The sequence below is a fragment of the Armigeres subalbatus genome, chromosome 2 (assembly GCF_024139115.2).
Source record: "Armigeres subalbatus isolate Guangzhou_Male chromosome 2, GZ_Asu_2, whole genome shotgun sequence".
In the NCBI taxonomy this organism is placed as follows: Eukaryota; Metazoa; Arthropoda; class Insecta; order Diptera; family Culicidae; genus Armigeres; species Armigeres subalbatus.
The window spans coordinates 225,653,856-225,675,424 of NC_085140.1; the positions used below are offsets into that span (position 1 = coordinate 225,653,856).

At 43.2% G+C, this 21,569-nt stretch overlaps 1 protein-coding gene across 3 annotated transcripts in view; it reads left to right on the forward strand.

Moving 5' to 3' along the window:
• The window catches only part of LOC134211772 (integrator complex subunit 3 homolog), a 225,563-nt gene that overhangs the window by 109,185 nt on the left and 94,809 nt on the right, over positions 1–21,569 (forward strand). For all 3 annotated transcript variants that reach the window (XM_062688996.1, XM_062688994.1, XM_062688995.1), the window contains one exon: positions 20,476–20,607. In XM_062688996.1, coding sequence (XP_062544980.1) covers positions 20,476–20,607 — 132 coding nt within the window. The remainder of the gene's footprint in view (positions 1–20,475; positions 20,608–21,569) is intronic.

Consider the following 21,569-nt stretch of genomic DNA (forward strand, 5'->3'; position numbering starts at 1 on the left):
AATCATAGAAAATAGGCGCTCTATAATCGTCATACGTTTCGCCCCATACAATATCATGTGCGTTCATATCACCCAATATCAATACTGGAGATTATAGAAGGGAGACTGTGCTCCAAAGCTGTCGACGATTAAGAGATGCGTTTGGTGGAATATACACTGAAGCTATGCAAAGGTCTTTATTCTTTACATTTGCTTGGCAAGCGACAATTTCTAAGCCAATAACAACCGGAATGGGAATTCTGTAGAAGGAGTAGCATTTTTTGATCCCCAAAAGAACGCCACCATAGTAGTCATCCCGATTTTGGCGAATAATGTTAAAATCGTGGAAGTTGATTCCATCTTCAGAAGAAAGCCATGTTTCACAGAGAGCAAATACATCACAATCAGAATTGCGAATGAAAAACTTAAACACGTCCAATTTATTTTTTAGACTATGACAGTTCCACTGCAGCACAGTGATTGTATCTTGTATGGCCGTATTATCCATCGAAAGATACAATTTCTGCAAGAAGGGGTCATGAAACAGTCAATTGCTTCAGATAAGTTTCTACTGTTGGAATAAAGAGGTCAATGATTGGCCTCAATGAATCCGGAATATTGAATAGATTCAAAAAGCGGTCCACGAGGTCCTTAAAGGATATCAATCCTCGCATGGACGAGATTCTCTTTTCGGAAGTGTGAGTAGCATTTTCCTTTTCATTGATAATCCTAGCCGGATGTTTCTTAGGAACATCGGTTTTAGGCAATGGCGGGAATGTCTTAGTGCAGCAAGGATCTGCAGTGAAGACTGGTTGCTTCGGGATTTTAAATAATCCCCCATTACCTTCAGATTTTGCCAAACCTTTATGGATGACTTTTGTTTTCTTTCGGCGCGATCCCGGGGAAGACGGTTGGTTCCTCTTTTCGGGCGCGTGTACTTCCGAAGAATCATCCATATCGCCTGCGTCAGAGTCCGATTCATCAATGAAGATGGAATCATAATAGTCACTTACTTGAACGGCAGCTGAAAAAGCAGTCTTTGCGGTGGCAGTGGCGGATGTGTCTTGCGCTTTAACCATTTCCGCATAAGGCTGCTTGGAGCGCTGTACCAACGAGCGCTTCACTTTTTTTGGGTGCGTCTTTTGTACACCGGGCAATCTTGCAAAACATGGGCAGGATCCAAACCACAATAAGCACATTTTGTGGCTTGTTGCTGGCAGGTATCCTTCCGATGTCTTTGGAAACATTTACCACAAAGTGGTTTGTTGTTACAAAACTCGGCAGTGTCACCTAATTGTTTGCAGTTGGTACAATTAAATACCCTTGGTACAAACAAACGCACCGGAAACAACATATTCTCGATATCTACATATTTTGGGAGCATCGAACCGGCGAACGTCACTCGAAGCGAGCCTGACTCAGCATATACCTTTTTACCATCTACTGTGGTTGCTGAATGCAATTCCTTGCAGTCCAGGATATCCACGGTAGATTACTGGGCATTCTTTAAATGACCTTTTCCTGCAAGCACATCCTTGGAAGTTAAGCTCGCTGCGTTGATCACACCTTCTATTTCGACCTCCCGCGAGGGGACATAAACTAAATACTCAATATTGTACGCCCTGTCGCCAGCAATTTCATTCGCCACCTGGTATGTAGGTGCGGTGATGCGTAGCTTGTTTCTGTTGATTTGATTGTATTCAAGCTTCGTAAAACGACGCGTCAAGTCTCGTTTGATGCCGAGAAAATCTAGGCTTTTCGCTTACCCAAGGGCCAGGCGAAGATGCCTGGTAAAATCGTGTGCGAACCTCTTTTAATGGCTCATCACCTTCCCTAGTCTCTGCTTCCATTCTGACCCCGAGAGGTGGAAGGAAAATTATGTCTTATACTAACTTAAAACTATTAGCAAATAAAAAAAAATGAAAAAATAATAATTCAATTGATTTCAATCAGTCCCGCTCCAAAAGGGAGATAAAACAATAAAACAAATCTGCCACTTATCTGTGCTGCTGCTGTAGGTAGCATCAGAAACAATAGCCTGCTTCACTGGCGTCGCCAGAAAGCAGCTACTTCGCTCGCCGACAATGATCGCCTTGGATCCGTAGGTAGGTACCACACAATATACTCGCACTACCGAACAACACCCGCGATGAGATACAGCACACACGTCTGGCTCGTTCGAACTATCGGCACGGAATGAATTGATTTTTATTTTTTTTGTTAAATATCTTGGCTGTGCATATGCACAGCATATGTTTCGAAATGGACAAATTGATATGAAATTTGCGAAAAAGAATCCACGTGTCTTGGAGGGACTCGAACCCTCAACCTCCTACTCTCTAGATAGGCGTGATAACCCCTACACAACAAGACCACTTAAAGGTCACGTTTGCGGAAAAGCCATCAGAATCTGAGTACCAACCTCCACCGCGGTTAGCTCTCTTTTTTGCAAATTGAATATCTTTCGGATGCTTGATTTGTCCAATCTCCACATGTGCTTTACTATTGTATACCCACAGCCAAGCGAGTGCACATTGTTTATTAAACGAGAGGATCGCACTCCATGCCCCCCAGTAACTGTCTGGGCGGGACGGTATAGAATGCGAATTCAATCGCACTCTGCTGTGCCAAAGGCTTCGAAATGGACAAATTGATATGAAATTTGCGAAAAAGAATCCACGTGTCTTGGAGGGACTCGAACCCTCAACCTCCTACTCTCTAGATAGGCGTGATAACCCCTACACAACAAGACCACTTAAAGGTCACGTTTGCGGAAAAGCCATCAGAATCCGAGTACCAACCTCCACCGCTGTTAGCTCTCTTTTTTGCAAATTGAATATCTTTCGGATGCTTGATTTGTCCAATCTCCACATGTGCTTTACTATTGTATACCCACAGCCAAGCGAGTGCACATTGTTTATTTAACGAGAGGATCGCACTCCATGCCCCCCAGTAACTGTCTGGGCGGGACGGTATAGAATGCGAATTCAATCGCACTCTGCTGTGCCAAAGGCTTGCTTGGCTAAAGCATTTGATGAGTTTGATTGCCTTAACGTAAGCGGTCGCGTGTACTCAGACGACTAATGACGGTGAAAGACCGACACTTGATTACAATTAATTGCATATTATTCGGCAACTCGGCCGTACGAAAACCATTTTTTTGTTAAATATCTTGGCTGTGCATATGCACAGCATATGTTTCGAAATGGACAAATTGATATGAAATTTGCGAAAAAGAATCCACGTGTCTTGGAGGGACTCGAACCCTCAACCTCCTACTCTCTAGATAGGCGTGATAACCCCTACACAACAAGACCACTTAAAGGTCACGTTTGCGGAAAAGCAAAAGAATTCGCATTCTATACCGTCCCGCCCAGACAGTTACTGGGGGGCATGGAGTGCGATCCTCTCGTTTAATAAACAATGTGCACTCGCTTGGCTGTGGGTATACAATAGTAAAGCACATGTGGAGATTGGACAAATCAAGCATCCGAAAGATATTCAATTTGCAAAAAAGAGCTAACCGCGGTGGAGGTTGGTACTTGGATTCTGATGGCTTTTCCGCAAACGTGACCTTTAAGTGGTCTTGTTGTGTAGGGGTTATCACGCCTATCTAGAGAGTAGGAGGTTGAGGGTTCGAGTCCCTCCAAGACACGTGGATTCTTTTTCGCAAATTTCATATCAATTTGTCCATTTCGAAACATATGCTGTACATATGCACAGCCAAGATATTTAACAAAAAATGGTTTTCGTACGGCCGAGTTGCCGAATAATATGCAATTAATTGTAATCAAGTGTCGGTCTTTCACCGTCATTAGTCGTCTGAGTACACGCGACCGCTTACGTTAAGGCAATCAAACTCATCAAATGCTTTAGCCAAGCAAGCCTTTGGCACAGCAGAGTGCGATTGAATTCGCATTCTATACCGTCCCGCCCAGACAGTTACTGGGGGCATGGAGTGCGATCCTCTCGTTTAATAAACAATGTGCACTCGCTTGACTGTGGATTTACAACAGTAAAGCACATGTGAAGATTGGACAAATCAAACATCCGAAGATATTCAATTTGCAAAACAGAGCTAACCGAGGTGGTGGTTGGTACTCGGATTCTGATGGCTTTTCCGCAAACGTGACCTCTAAGTGGTCTTGTTGTGTAGGGGTTATCACGCCTATCTAGAGAGTAGGAGGTTGAGGGTTCGAGTCCCTCCAAGACACGTGGATTCTTTTCGCAAATTTCATATCAATTTGTCCATTTCGAAACATATGCTGTGCATATGCACAGCCAAGATATTCAACAAAAAATGGTTTTCGTACGGCCGAGTTGCCGAATAATATGCAATTAATTGTAATCAAGTGTCGGTCTTTCACCGTCATTAGTCGTCTGAGTACACGCGACCGCTTACGTTAAGGCAATCAAACTCATCAAATGCTTTAGCCAAGCAAGCCTTTGGCACAGCAGAGTGCGATTGAATTCGCATTCTATACCGTCCCGCCCAGACAGTTACTGGGGGCATGGAGTGCGATCCTCTCGTTTAATAAACAATGTGCACTCGCTTGGCTGTGGGTATACAATAGTAAAGCACATGTGGAGATTGGACAAATCAAGCATCCGAAAGATATTCAATTTGCAAAAAAGAGAGCTAACCGCGGTTGAGGTTGGTACTCGGATTCTGATGGCTTTTCCGCAAACGTGACCTTTAAGTGGTCTTGTTGTGTAGGGGTTATCACGCCTATCTAGAGAGTAGGAGGTTGAGGGTTCGAGTCCCTCCAAGACACGTGGATTCTTTTTCGCAAATTTCATATCAATTTGTCCATTTCGAAACATATGCTGTGCATATGCACAGCCAAGATATTTAACAAAAAAATGGTTTTCGTACGGCCGAGTTGCCGAATAATATGCAATTAATGATTTTTATTGTTAGCGTACACTCAGATAAACTGTAAAAAAAACACACACACACACGGGGGCAGCAGGGACTTTGTTCAAGGGTTTGACGACCCCTCCCCATGGCCACTGCGAGTTAGACCGGGACCATCCCAAGGCGTCAAGCGACCCGTGCCGAGGGGATGCATGGCCAGGGGTGTGAAATAATAAGCTAGGCCTTTAACGGAGCCTGTGGGGTACCTGGGCACCCTCCACAGTAATTGTCCCTTACCGCGTCATGCTGGGCTCTGGCGTGGTGGACCTCTTTCCCGAGCAACTCGTGGGACCAAAATGGAAAACCAAGTCAATTCTTCAATTAGTGATAGTAGTGTAGGCGACAACCCCTTCGCAAGAGGTGGGTTGGTCAGGTCTCCGCCTAGGAGGCCAGAGGCAATAGTCGGCAGCTCAGTGCGCAGCGCCAGCGTGGGTCACTTAACCTTCACCTCGGCTAAAAAAAACGCCGGTAGAGGTTTAATGACGGCCCATGGCTTGTGGAGGCGATGAACCACAAACGCGATGGGCTTTCGGCCTTCGAGGTGGCGACGGAACAGCTGGACGCCATCATCGACTTTGCGTCATCGAAGCATAATATCATTAGAACCTCAAGAGGAGCTTGCAGAAACTTCGAAAGTCGATGTTGGATGCCAAGCTGGAGAGGGCGGTCGGGACGGTCAAGTCTAAACCCGTGAAATCCGTGGAGTCGAGGTCTACCCAGACTGAAGCCCAAGGATTCGCTGACTCGGGCAAGGTCGAATCGACCGAAGGCGTGCCAGTGAAGACGGTGATACCAAAGTCTACCCAGACTGAGGCTCAAGTATTTGCGGGTACGTCGGGGGTGACTGCTCCAACGGAGCAGACACAAAAACGGGGGAGACAGTCTCCAGGGGATGAACTCCCTGGGGCCGCTCCAAAACGCGGAGGGTTACTACCCCGAACAAGGGTAGTGGAGCTGGGAAGCTGAACCCCTGCCAGGTACCTCCAAAACCGGGGGAGGAAGGACCTGGAAAGGTCCGTCCACCCAGGAAAGACGGTGGTAAGGGCTTACGGCAGGCTGAGAGCACTCAGCCGCACCAGACCAGGGAAATATGGGAGGATGACGCCTCCTGGACCCTGGTCTAGAACAAGAGGAAACCGAAGACGTCAAGGGCCGAAAAGAAGGCCCAGGCGAATGAGGGTAGCAAGAAGTCTAGGGTAGGCGCCAATCGCTCCGGGGGCGATGCCCTAGTCATCACAGTGGACGAGGCTAAGTACTCGGACGTCTTGAAGGCGACGAGGAGTGACGTCAAGCTCGGTGAACTCGGCGCCGACGTACGTCGAATAAGACGTACCCGGATGGGCGAGATGATCCTCGAGCTGAAGCGGGGCGTCTCGCAAAAGGGCGCCGCCTACAAGACGTTGGCGGAGGAAGTCCTAGGCGAGACGGCCAAGGTGAGGGCACTCAATACGGAGGTGAATCTAAGGGTTAAAGATCTGGACGAGATCACCGAAGTCGAAGAGCTCGTCACGGCACTGCGGCGACAGTTTGAAGTGGAGACGCCCACCGCAGCCGTTCGGCTACGGAAAGGTCCGGCAGGGACGCAGGTAGCATTGGTTCGGCTATCTGCAGCGGATGCCTCCAAGGTAGTCAAGTTAGGAAGCGTCAAGGTGGGATGGTCGGTGTGCCCTGTGGGCAATAGGAGCAACCCGAAGTTTGCTTCAAGTGCCTGGAACCGGGGCACAAGCAATGGGACTGCAAAGGCCCTGACAGAAGCAATCTCTGCCGACGCTGCGGATTGGAGGGGCATAAGGCACAATGCTGCACGAACCCTTCCAATTGTTTGATTTGTTCCAGCAAAGCTGTGAACAGCAAACACCCCATGGGGGGTTCGATGTGACCGGCGTTTAAGAGTGCTGCAAAATCACAGTGCAGGTAACGCAGCTGGCTTACTCGGCCTCGCCCGAGTGTTTGGTGTGCGCAGGTTTAGAGGAAACGGCGGAACACGTGTTGTTCGTGTGCCCACGTTTTCGCGCAATGCGTGACCACATGCTTGTCACATGTGGTCTGGACACTACCCCAGACAACCTAGTTCGGAGGATGTGCAAAGATAAAGTTGGCTGGAACGCCGTTTTATCGGCTATCGCCCAAATCGTCTCGATGCTACACAGAAGGTGGCGCGTGCACTCAAGTGTGGCTAGTTCAGGCGCAAATAAGAGGTTGTCCAAGGGATCGGAGTCGGCTTTATGGGTCATACCGGTGGTCATGCTCTGTGGTCGAACTCGATCCTTTTATCGAACAAGTGGCCGCGCGAAGAACAACATGGTATCGTCGCTTTCGCGGCGTCGGTCAACCGGGCGGGTTCCGAGCCCGAGGACGGAAAGTGGTCCTCGTCAAGGCTGGGGTAGGCGTAGGCACCGCGTCGGCAAGTCCCTCTGTGTGCTGGCGAATAGGCCCTGTCGACCCTTCCCACCTTCCGAGGACATAGGGCGTGGTAAGGCCACCTGGAAAACCGGCAATGCGCTGGCACGATACCATGGTGTTCTTCTAAAAAAGCGAGTCACGATGTTCGATGCTGCAAGGACACGCAGCTAACCTCGAGGGTGCGTTGTGCACTGGCCCCCCTTTGAAGCATTACTTTCTGGTTGTACCGAAGGGACTATGGGCTTGGCGGCAATGGAAACGGTTTAGCGGGTCGGGGATGTAGTCCTGCCTCCCTCTCGCTTGCTGTTGGAGGTGGTCGATAACCCCACACTTCCTGGACAACCCAGGATGTCTGTTGAGCAGATTCCCCATCCATTGCTTAAAAAGAAAAAAAAAACACACACACACACACATACACTCACAGAAGAGGAGCGTGTTGAACGACGGGTGGCGTTCGTGGCTGCTAGAGCCGCTCTGAAGATTGAGATTAGATCAAGCAAAAAAGCCTGCTTCGAGGGCCTGTGTCAAAGTGCCAACGCGAATCCATGGGGTGACGCCTATTGGGTCGTAATGGCCAAGACACGTGGGGCAATGGCCCCTACAGAGCGATCTCCAGAGATGCTGGAGAGGATCATCGTGGGGCTCTTCCCACGTCACGACCCAAGTCCCTGCCCCCCCTTTGTGGAGCTGTCAGGGGCCTGGGTGGCCGACGAGGGAAGAGTAACTGTGGCGGAACTTGCGGGGATTGCACAGTCCCTTAGTGTAGGTAAGGCGCCAGGACCGGATGGTATTCCGAATCTGGCCATCACAGCGGCCATTGCTGAGGCTCCCGAGATGTTCAGATCTGTCATGCAGAGATGCCTGGACGAGGGAGTCTTCCCTGAAGCATGGAAAAGGGAGAGCTTTGTCGTATTGCCAAAGGCGGGAAAACCACCGGGGGATCCGTCGGCATATAGACCAATATGCCTGCTTGATACGGCGTGGAAGGTGCTCGAGAAGATCATCCTCAACAGGTTGTTGATACGCACGAAGGGTGCGGATGGTCTATCGAGTAACCAGTTTGGCTTCCGAAAGGGTAAGTCGACCGTAGACGCTATCTTGTCGGTTACCAAATCCGCGGAGATAGCTATCCAGCGTAAGAGGAGAGGAGTTTGCTATTGTGCAGTAGTGACTCTCGACGTGAGGAATGCTTTCAATAGTGCCAGTTGGGCAGCTATTGCAGATGCGCTCCTGCGTCTTGGAATTCCCGAGTACCTGTACAAGATTCTCGGAAGCTACTTCCAGAATCAAGTACTGGTATACGACACGGAGGCGGGTCGGAAGTGCGTTGACATAACCTCAGGGGTTCCGCAAGGTTCCATACTGGGTCCGGTGTTATGGAACGTCATGTACTACGGTGTCTTGAGGTTGAAGTTCCCGGTGGGCGTGGTAATCGTCGGCTTCGCTGACGATATTACGCTGGAGGTCTACGGCGAATCGGTCGAAGAGGTGGACTTGACTGCAGCCCACTCGATCGCAATTGTGGAGGAGTGGATGAGTTCCAGGAAGTTAGAACTGGCTCACCACAAGACTGAGGTGGTTGTTATTAACAACCGAAAGTCGGAGCAACAAGCGGTGATAAGGGCAGGCAACTGCACGGTCACCTCTGAACGCTCCATCAAACTCTTGGGGGTAATGATCGACGATAAATTCACCTTTGGTAGCCACGTCAATTACGCCTGCAAGCGTGCCTCCACAGCTATAGTGGCATTGTCCCGGGTGATGTCCAATAGCTCTGCGGTTTATGCCAGCAAGCGCAAGCTTCTGGCTAGCGTTGCTCTGTCCATACTGAAGTATGGGGGCCAGCTTGGGGCACGGCCCTGCGTATTAACTGCTACAGAACGAAGTTAGAAAGTACGTATAGGCTCATGTGCCTAAAAGTTGCGAGCGCGTACCGTACCGTGTCGCACGATGCACTTTGCGTTATCACCGGTATGATGCCTATTGACATCGTTATCGGTGAAGACATAGAGTGCTTCGAAATGCGCAGCACGGCATCCGTAGGACTGTCAGGTCGGCCTCAATGGTCAAATGGCAGCGTGCGTGGGACAGTTCCACTAAGGGTAGATGGACACATAGGTTTATACCGGAGATAGGTACGTGGGTCAAGAGGCGCCATGGGGAAATCACTTTCCACCTGACCCAGGTCCTTACAGGCCATGGTTGCTTCAGACAGTACCTACACCGATTCGGACACTCGGCCTCGCCCGAGTTCGTGTGCCCGCGTTTTCGCACAATGCGTGACCACATGTGGTCTGGACACTACCCCGGACAACCTAGTCCGGAGGATGTGTAAAGATGAAATTGGCTGGAACCCCGTTTTATCGGCTATCGTGTGAATCGTCTCGGAGCTACACAGAAGGTGACGCGTGGACTCGAGGAATGGCTAGTTCACCCGACTAGTAAGTCATATCAAATTTATATCAACCTATGTTATTGTGTTATACTAAATTTTTATAACAAAATTTGTTAGAAACATGGTGCAGGATGTTGTTAAAATATCAAAATTTCTATCAAAAATTACACTACTGGAAACAAAAAACTTACAATTTTCTCATAAAAATAACATATTTTGTTAGAAATGTATAACAGATTCAGATACAAAATATATTGTTTCTGTGTAGTTGCAAATTTTTACAGTTCGTGATAGGTCTCCAGGTTGTGATCAACAATCAGAAATTTTTGTTTTGTCTGAACGAGAATATTTTTCGAGAACATAAAACTAACAACATTACAAATAAGGCAACCTTTTCAAATTATATCAGCGTTGTGATATCCATATGGTTGGGAGACTTTGCTACATCTATTTTAATTGCCTATTGTTGGGCAATTCGGTGTTAAGCATTTTTTAAATCATATTATGATAAAATCCTGTTACAACATTTGAAAGATAATGGCTACTAAGAACAGAATTGTATCAAAATAAGTTATAAATATCACAATATGTTAATATTGTGTTCAGTTTCTGTTATGCTCTTTTAGTCGGGCAGGCGCAAATAAGAGGTAGTTCAAGGGTTCCGAGTCGGCTTCATGGGTCATACCGGTGCCCTGTGGTCGAACTCGATCCTTTTATCGAACAAGTGGCCGCGTGAAGAACAACATGGTATCGTCGCTTTCGCGGCGTCGGTCAACCGGGCGGGTTCCGAGCCCGAGGACGAAAAGGGGTCCTCGTCAAGGCTGGGGCAGGCGTAGGCACCGCGTCGGCAAGTCCCTCTGTGTGCTGGCGAATAGGCCCTATCGCAAAGAGGTCAATTTGGGGTGCATGCGGCATCATCATTCTTGATACCAGTCGTGCAGAGGGAAGCAGGCGCGAAGTCGACCCTTCCCACCTTCCGAGGACATAGGGCGTGGTAAGGCCACCTGCAAAGCCGACAATGCGCTGGCACGATACCATGGTGTTCTTCTAAAAAAGCGAGTCACGATGTTCGATGCTGCAAGGACACGCAGCTAACCTCGAGGGTGCGTTATGCACTGGCCCCCCTTTGAAGCATTACTTTCTGGTTGTACCGAAGGGACGATTTGCTTGGCGGCAATGGAAACGGTTTAGCGGGTCGGGGATGCAGTCCTGCCTCCCTCGTTGGAGGTGGCCCCTAACCCCGCACTTCCTTTACAACCCAGGATGTCTGTTGAGCAGATTGCCCCTCCATTGCTTAGGAAGAAAAAAAAACACACACAGGGCTGCGAAATGGTGAGTTGACATCTGGGTAGGAGCGACCTACACAGCTCTGGTCCTCACAAGTTCCAATCTCACGCTTCCACGGGTCTTCCGATGACAATCGACCGCCAGCTAAGGGTTTTGTACTTAGCTGGTAGTGCAGCCTGGGCACTGTTGTCCTTCTGACATCAGCTAGAGTAAGGGGGTGCGACCAAAGGGACCATCGTCCCTAACCCTTAATCCCAAGGCGTTAAGCGACCCGTGCCGAGGGGATGCATGGCCAAAGGGGTGAAATAATGAGCTAGGCCTTTAATGGAGCTCGTGATGTACCTGGGCACCCTCCACAGTAATTGTCCCTTTCCGCGTCATGCTGGGCTCTGGCGTGGTGGACCTCTTTTCCCGAGCAACTCGTGGGGCCAAAATGGAAAACCAAGTCAATTCTTCAATTAGTGATAGTAGTGTAGGCGACAACCCCTTCGCAAGAGGTGGGTTGTTCAGGTCTCCGCCTAGGAGGCCAGAGGCAATAGTCGACAGCTCAGTGCGCAGCGCCAGCGTGGGTCACTTAACCTTCATCTCGGCTAAAAAAAACGCCGATAGAGGTTATTGACGGCCCATGGCTTGTGGAGGCGATGAACCGCAAACGCGATAGGCTTTTGGCCTTCGAGGTGGCGACGGAACAGCTGGACGCCATCATCGACTTTGCGTCATCGAAGCATAATATCAGTAAGGACCTCAAGAGGAGCTTGCTGAAACTTCGAAAGTCGATGTTGGATGCCAAGCTGGAGAGGGCGGTCGGGACGGTCAAGTCTAAACCCGTGAAATCCGTGGAGTCGAGGTCTACCCAGACTGAGGCCCAAGGATTCGCAGACTCGGGCAAGGTCGAATCGACCGAGGGCGTGCCAGCGAAGACGGTGTACAGTGTTTTCTAACCCAGGAATTCGTGATCGAAAATGTTTTGGCCATGAAAAGTTGATTTTAGAGTCTCAGTGAATTCGGAGAAAAGTTTCAGTATGTTAAGCTCCATATTGAATATATTTTCACAACTTAAAAACAGAATTACGAATAAGCAGCATGGATTTTTCAAAGGTCGCTCTACCGCTACAAATTTAATAGAATTCATTGACTATTCTCTTAATGCAATGGATAATGGTAACTACGTGGAAGCTCTATACACTGACTTTAGCAAGGCGTTTGATCGTATTGACATTCCAATGTTACTCTTCAAATTGCAAAAAAAATGGAATTGAGCCAGGACTCCTTAGATGGCTTGAATCTTATCTCACAGACCGGCAACAAATAATAAAATTTAACGGAAAGAAATCCAATCCCATTCAAGTCACTTCAGGAGTTCCACAAGGCTCTCATCTTGGCCCTCTTTTATTTATATTATATGTAAATGACATTACCTTCATTCTCAAAAATATAAAGATTTTAATTTATGCCGATGACATAAAGCTATTTATGGAAATAAAAAATGAAGACGACATAATCATATTCCAGAATGAAATACACATGTTCTATACATGGTGCAGAAAAAGCCTATTGCAACTGAATATTAAGAAATGCAACATAATATCATTCAGCAGAAAAAGAATAACACCAAATACACAAATTGTATTAGGGAACAATACTGTAGAAAGACACGAAAGAGTTAGGGATTTAGGAGTGATTTTAGATTCGAAACTAACTCTTGTTGATCACTATAACACAATCATCCACAAAGCTAATAATATGCTAAGCTTTATCAAGCGTTTTTGCTTCAACTTTCAGGATCCCTACACAATCAAAACACTATATATTTCATATGTACGATCTATACTGGAATATTGTAGCATTGTATGGTCGCCTTATACAACCACACATGAAGAAAGAATAGAGTCAGTACAAAAACAATTTCTATTATACGCTCTTCGTAAATTAGGTTGGACGTCATTTCCTCTTCCATCTTATGAAGCACGTTGCATGCTTATAAATATACAAACTTTGAAAGAGCGTCGAGAATGTGCAACGGTTTCATTTGTTAACAATATAGTTTCTGTTGATTCAACTGAAATTTGATCGAAATTTAACTTTTACATACCTTCTCGGCTACTTCGACATAGAACATTATTTTTAACCAACCACTGCCGAACAAATTACACCAAATTTAGGCCTCTCAACCGAATGATGGCCGTTTACAATCAACACTGCGAAACTATTGACTTAACAATGTCGCGGCATAACATTAGACAGTATTTCCAAAGAACAAACATTACAAATTCAGCAATTTAAATTCAAAATCAAAATTATACATCACTTTACTAAAAAAAAACCTATTATTTAATTATACTATAGCATTACAAAAACAAACATGTATATGTATATGTACTAGTCTACGTTGGTTGACGAAATAAAATAAATAAATAAATAAATAAATAAATTCTGGAAAATTTTTTTTTGGCTAATCCCCCTAAAAGTGAGATGGAAATTCTCTTTCCTTTAATTATGAAGATACATCATTGGTGTCTTCGAGAAAGTTGTAGAAAAAGTTTCTACGAAAAATTTTGCTATATAAATTTTATTTCTATCTGCTATATAAGTCGAGATATGGGTCGTTATTTATGAACGACCACCAAAAAACAGGTTTTTCACGATACTTTCGTCAATATATTTTTTAGATTTTTCAAATGTTCTACAAAAATGTCCGTCGCGATAAAAAACATGAACCTTTCGAAGACAGTTTCTTCTTATTTTCAATATTGACGAAGTTATTGACGATTTTCGGTTCAAAAATGAGCATTTTGATATTAACTGCATAGAGTAGAGTAGAGTGGGGCAAGAGTACGCACTTAGTTTTCAATCGATCATGTGGCCCTTATGAAGCAAGCTTCTGCATATTAAATCAGTGTCGATGATTCATATACTCTTCCTTTATGTTACCCAGTGGAAAAAATATTGAAATTATTGAGATTCGTTTTAGTAGAACCCTTATTGCAAGACAAGTGAAAAACGCACTCTTACCCCACCGGTGGGGTAAAAGTGCGCATCGGGTGGGGTAAGAGTACGCATTTATCCAATCATGTGCTTTAAGTATATATTAACACAAATAAGAGTTAATAACATTTAATTGATGTTTAATGAGCATATATTAGGGAATGTTTAAAGATTACGTAACTCTTTAAGGGGGAGAGGGTCCTAAAAATGTGCACTTTCATTCGAAAAACCATTGTTTTTGTGTAAATGTAAAATGTAAAAAACTACAGAGGTAAAAATATATATTATGTATACAAAGGCATTTTCCTTAAAGAAAGTCCACCAATCACGTAACGTAAAATTTGGCTATTTCATCACCCCTCCCCCCTATCTTACACTATTTGTATGAATCCTCTAAAAATTATATGGATCGTCACACATCTCACAACCCCTCCCAGCTAAACGTTGCGTAATTTATGAATGTTTCTTTTGGTTAAATGAAATTATCATTTAGATGAAATTGTGTTTTCGTACTATGCTTAGGTGTACAACAAGTCCTAATACAATTTCATTATTTCGCTTCAGTGCTTTGTTTGCTAAGTCCTTTCTAACACCGAATTACTTCAACTTATCCTAAAAACTTGTGATAATTTCAAATTCTGTCCCTTTTTTCTTAGTTGTGGATCTTTACGCTTTGGAAGAAGTCTTATTTCGGCCGGAGATCGAAATTATATAATGTTCACCTGATTGAACGTATATATGGTAATGAAATACTAGTTGCAGAAATCCAATTATTTTTAGCAAAATGACCAAAAAGTTATCTAACTCCATATCTCCCTTGTTGTTTATTCAAATCGTTTACAATTACACATGATAATAGTTGGCCAGAATACCTGTCAAACTGATGCAGTGCTGCTAGTTTATCTTTTTTTATTACTTCAAAAAATCGAAAACGTACTCTTACCCCACGCGCACTCTTGCCCCACTCTACTCTAGAGTGGGGCAAGAGTACGCACTTAGTTTTCAATCGATCATGTGGCCCTTATGAAGCAAGCTTCTGCATATCAAATCAGTGTCGATGATTCATATACTCTTCCTTTTTGTTACCCAGTGGAAAAATATTGAAATTATTGAGATTCGTTTTAGTAGAACCCTTATTGCAAGACAAGTGAAAAACGCACTCTTACCCCACCGGTGGGGTAATAGTGCGCATCGGGTGGGGTAAGAGTACGCATTTATCCAATCATGTGCTTTAAGTATATATTAACACAAATAAAAGTTAATAACATTTAATTGATGTTTGATGAGCATATATTACGAAATGTTTAAAGATTACGTAACTTTTAAAGGGGGAGGGGGTCCTAAAAATGTGCACTTTCATTCGAACAACCATTGTTTTTTTATATATACAAAAACCTACAAAGGTAAAAATATTTATCAGGTTTCGCATTTTCCTTAAAGAAAGTCCACCAATCACGTAACGTAAAATTTGGCTATTTCATCACTCATCCCCCCCCCCCCTTTCTTACACTATTTGTATGAATCCTCTAAAAATTATATGGATCGTCACACATCTCACAACCCCTCCCAGCTAAACGTTGCGTAATTTATGAATGTTTCTTTTGGTTAAATGAAATTATCATTTAGATGAAATTGTGTTTTCGTACTATGCTTAGGTGTACAACAAGTCCTAATACAATTTCATTATTTCGCTTCAGTGCTTTGTCCCTTTTTTCTTAGTTGTGGATCTTTACGCTTTGGAAGAAGTCTTATTTCGGCCGGAGATCGAAATTATATAATGTTCACCTGATTGAACGTATATATGGTAATGAAATACTAGTTGCAGAAATCCAATTATTTTTAGCAAAATGACCAAAAAGTTATCTAACTCCATATCTCCCTTGTTGTTTATTCAAATCGTTTACAATTACACATGATAATAGTTGGCCAGAATACCTGTCAAACTGATGCAGTGCTGCTAGTTTATCTTTTTTTATTACTTCAAAAAATCGAAAACGTACTCTTACCCCACGCGCACTCTTGCCCCACTCTACTCTAGAGTGGGGCAAGAGTACGCACTTAGTTTTCAATCGATCATGTGGCCCATATGAAGCAAGTTTCTGCATATCAAATCAGTGTCGATGATTCATATACTCTTCCTTTTTGTTACCCAGTGGAAAAATATTGAAATTATTGAGATTCGTTTTAGTAGAACCCTTATTGCAAGACAAGTGAAAAACGCACTCTTACCCCACCGGTGGGGTAATAGTGCGCATCGGGTGGGGTAAGAGTACGCATTTATCCAATCATGTGCTTTAAGTATATATTAACACAAATAAAAGTTAATAACATTTAATTGATGTTTGATGAGCATATATTACGAAATGTTTAAAGATTACGTAACTTTTAAAGGGGGAGGGGGTCCTAAAAATGTGCACTTTCATTCGAACAACCATTGTTTTTTTATATATACAAAAACCTACAAAGGTAAAAATATTTATCAGGTTTCGCATTTTCCTTAAAGAAAGTCCACCAATCACGTAACGTAAAATTTGGCTATTTCATCACTCATCCCCCCCCCCTTTCTTACACTATTTGTATGAATCCTCTAAAAATTATATGGATCATCATATATCTCGCAACCCCTCCCAGCTAAACGTTGCGTAATTTATGAATGTTTCTTTTGATTAAATGAAATTATCATTTAGATGAAATTGTGTTTTCGTACTATGTTTAGGTGTACAACAAGTCCTAATACAATTTCATTATTTCGCTTCAGTGCTTTGTTCGCTAATTCCTTTCTAACACCGAATTACTTCAACTTATCCTAAAAACTTGTGATAAATTCGAATTCTGACCCTTTGTCTTTGTTGTGGATCTTTACGCTTTGGAAGAAGTCTTATTTCGGCCGGAGATACGGGTTTGACATCATAACTTGAAGATTCATATGCGTACTCTTGCCCCACCGGTTCCTGCGTACTTTTACCCCACAGTCCCAAAAATTATTCAAGTAATGGTTTTGACTTCTTGGAAAACTAACCGGATTGGTGTTCTGTACCATAAAGTACTCTATACAATAGGTTATTGAAATGGTATAATGTTCACCTGATTGAACGTATATTTGGTAATGAAATACTAGTTGCGGAAATCAAATTATTTTTAGCAAAATGACCAAAAAGTTATCTAACTCCATATCTCCCTTGTTGTTTATTCAAATCGTTTACAATTACACATGATAATAGTTGGCCAGAATACCTGTCAAACTGATGCATTGCTGCTAGTTTTTCTTTTTTTATTACTTCAAAAAATCGAAAACGTACTCTTACCCCACGCGCACTCTTGCCCCATTCTACTCTACATGTAGGGGCAAAATGGGGCAGAATTTTATTTAGGTAATTGAAAGTATAACTCATGCTCTAATGGTTGCATTGCAACATATATGTGGCATAGCTTGACATAAGTGCCGTATGAACATCTTTTTCTTCTTCTTCTTGATATATAAAAAATGAATTGGTCTGTATTGTGCATTACTAAGAAACGGCTGGATATATTTTCTTCATTTCTTCAGCAAATTTGTTTATCAACATGTCCGACGGATTTACAGAATATTTTCTCATGTAAGAATCTCGACCAAAATTGGAAAAAATATGAAAAATTGAAAATAAAATTTGTATGGAATTTTTAAAAAGGTAGATCGCATTCTCGCCTACTGTGCAGGACAACGTCTGCAGGGTCATCTTTAGTCTTTACACTTACGCCAGACCTATGATTTAGCCAAATACAAAATTTTCTAAATGATTATGGATGGATGTTTTACAGAACTGACATGAATTTCAAAGTCCGCGGGAAGAAACAACGCGTATTTGAAAAAAAATATAAAAAAAGTCACGTAAAAAGCTACCCCAGTGTATTTGGGCAAATTGTATTATTTTAGAAATCACCATATAGCCAGGAATGCTGATGAGAGGAAATGCAGTATCGGGTAAATCAGTAATCTTTATGGAAACTATGGTTAGCGACGCCTCAAACATCATAAGTTTAAATATAATTTTATGAAAGCAATTCGAAGGTACTTGTTTTACCTATTTACTTTTCGAAATATCCCGGAATAATAAAAAGCCGGTTTGCTACGTCTAAAACATCACCATATTGCAAAACAGGTTAACAGAAAAGTGTTCCAAAAATTTTAGTTTATTTCTTTTCATTTAGCATTCTCTGGAAATACCAATATCCCGATATATTGGAATTTCTCTGTAAAATATCCGTCGATTCGATAATCATTTTCAAAATTTGGAGATTAAGACAAGACATAGGTCTGGCGTAAGTGTTATTATCATGAACTAGATGAGCCGGCAGACGTTGTCTTGCACAGTAGGTGAGAATGCGTGTTGTGATATGCCTATACAAAATACCCATACAAATTCTATTTTGAATTTTTCATATTTTTTCAGTTTAAGTCGTGACTTTTACATAAGAAAATATTATGTGAGCCCATCGGAAATTGTGATGAAGAAATTTGAACCCAGCCGTTTCTTAGTTATGCGGAATACAGACCAATTCATTTTTTATATATTACAAGAAAAAGAAGAAAACATATCCATACGGTACTTACGGAAAGCTAAGTCACATATATGTTGCAATGCAACCGTTAGTGCATGAGTGTTACGTTCAATCTCCTAATTAAAATTCTGCCCCATTTTGCCCCTACATGTATGCAATTAATGTCAAAATGCTCATTTTTGAACAAAAAATCGTCAATAATCTCGTCAATATTGAAAATAAGAAGAAACTGTCTTCGAAAGGTTCATGTTTTTTATCGCGACGGACATCTTTGTAGAACATTTGAAAAATCTAAAAAATATATTGACGAAAGTATCGTGAAAAACCTGTTTTTTGGTGGTCGTTCATAAATAACGACCCATATCTCGACTTATATAGCAGATAGAAATAAAGTTTATATAGCAAAATTTTTCCTAGAAACTTTTTCTACAACGTTTTCGAAGACACCAATGATGTATCTTCATAATTGAAGGAAAGAGAATTTCCATCTCACTTTTAGGGGGATTAATAAAAAAAAATTTCCAAGATATGGAGCTTAACATACTGAAACTTTTCTCCGAAGTCACTGAGCCTCTAAAATCAACTTTTCATGGCCAAAACATTTTCGATCACGAATTCCTGGGTTAGAAAACACTGTGCGGTGGTGCCAAAGTCTACCCAGACTGAAGCTCAAGTATTCGCGGGCACGTCGGCGGTGACTGCTCCAACGGAGCAGACACAAAAACGGGGGAGACAGTCTCCAGGGGATGAGCTTTCTGGGGGCCGCTCCAAAACGCGGAGGGTTACTACCCCGAACAAGGGTAGTGGGGCTGGGAAGCTGAACCCCTGCCAGGTACCTCCAAATCCGGGGGAGGAAGGACCTGGAAAGGTCCATCCACCCAGCAAAAACGGTGGTAAGGGGTTACGGCAGGCTGAGAGCTCTCAGCCGCCTCAGACCAGGGAAATAGAGGGAGATGACGCCTCCTGGACCCTGGTCAAGAACAAGAGGAAACCGAAGACGTCAAGGGCCGAAAAGAAGGCCCAGGCGAATGAGGGTAGCAAGAAGTCTAGGGTATGTGTAAAGATGAAGTTGGCTGGAACGCCGTTTTGTCGGCTATCGTCCAAATCGTCTCGGAGCTACACAGAAGGTGGCGCGTGGACTCGAGGAATGGCTAGTTCAGGCGCAAATAAGAGGTAGTCCAAGGGTTCGGAGTCGGCTTCATGGGTCTTACCGGTGCCCTGTGGTCGAACTCGATCCTTTTATCGAACAAGTGGCCGCGTGAAGAACAACATGGTATCGTCGCTTTCGCGGCGTCGGTCAACCGGGCGGGTTTCGAGCCCGAGGACGGAAAGGGGTTCTCGTCAAGGCTGGGGCAGGCGTAGGCACCGCGTCGGCAAGTCCCTTTGTGTGCTGGCGAATAGGCCCTATCGCAGAGAGGTCAATTTGGGGTGCATGCAGCATCATCATTCTTGATACCAGTCGTGCAGAGGGAAGCAGGCGCGAAGTCGACCCTTCCCACCTTCCGATGGGTCTTTGAGGCTTCTTTAAAAAGTTCGATTTTGGAGTGAAATGACAGCCTTTTGATACAACTTTGTTGTACGAAAAAGGCAAAAAGGTACTTCGATATTTTTGAAAATTTGGCTGCCACGGTGGATTTATGCGGTGAATGCTTTGATAACAATTGCAATTTGTACTGCGGATAAACTTTACACATCTATGAGAGCGTTGATCACGAAAGTTGTCATTTTGTTGCAATGTATACAATAAATAAAAAATTAATGTATTGGCATCAAGTTATTCTTTATCATGATATTAATTATCGTAAATGTCGTTTTAGAATAGTCTATAGAAGAATTTATTTATTCCATCCTAATCCATTTTTTTAAATCTATTCATTGGTTTTTGTTTGGTATTCATCGTCTTATACCTCTACGCCAAATTTGATTCAATTCATATAAATCCATATTATTACTTTAATCTATATTTCAGATACTTATTCATTTAGAGCACTTCCGAAGAAGTTGTAGACATGGCAATGGGACTGGCACAGGACTCTACGTTCAAAATGAAATGCAAAGATCTCTACAACAAGCGTTTGCCCACAGCACAGATAGTCAAAAGGTAAGATAACTGATTTTTTATGCAGGAATACATTTTTTAAACTTTATGGAACGTTTTGACAGAGCAAGTGAATTCAGCAAGACACTCAAATTTATAATTTATACAAATTTTATTATTTTATTTAATGTATCAATAACTTGTAACGAAAGATTAAATATCTTATATCTAAACATTTCCATTAATTTCACTTGAATGAAAATTAACTTATCTTCTTCTTTTTCTTATTGGCATTACATTCTTCATTCAGCAATTCCACAGTTATTAACTGCGTGGTTTTAAGCCATGGTACCATTTTTGCATTCGTATATCATGAGACTAACACGATACTACTTGTATCCCCCTAGGAAATCATTTTCATTTTCATTTTCATGATACACAAGGGGGTCACAGGGCCAAGTCACCGGCATGTATTCAAAAACCACGCTTTCCATAATGCATCGTACCTAGCGGGGTGTGGGGTTAGGCATTGCAACCTTCTTACACATGGGTGTTTTCGGTTTTGCATGACACACGGGTGATGTGCCATTGTCTGAAGGATAGGGATAGGGTGGGAAGTTAACTGATCATATTTGTTACAATAGTAGCGTCTATTAATTGTCAGTTTAGTCGGTATTATTGTATTGTTGTTGTATTAGTCAGTGTTTACTAATGTAAATCTTTCACAAAGGTCAAGTTCAATCTCTCTACTCATTTTAACGGCCTATCTAATTCTCTCAAAAATCTAGTTAACTTTTAAACTCTGTTTTCGAAGATCTATCTAGTATTCAATACTAGTGAACTACCTCCCTAATCAAATTAACTAACCATAACCCATTAATGAGTTATGCCGCCGAACTTCAAAAAATGGGTAAATTTTTCTGCAGGGAGAAAGAGATAGCATATAAAAGTACCCAATAATGAGTAAATTGAGTTTCTCCGTGTAGTAATCTAGTTGGATTATTTTTGCTTGTGTGTTTCTTATT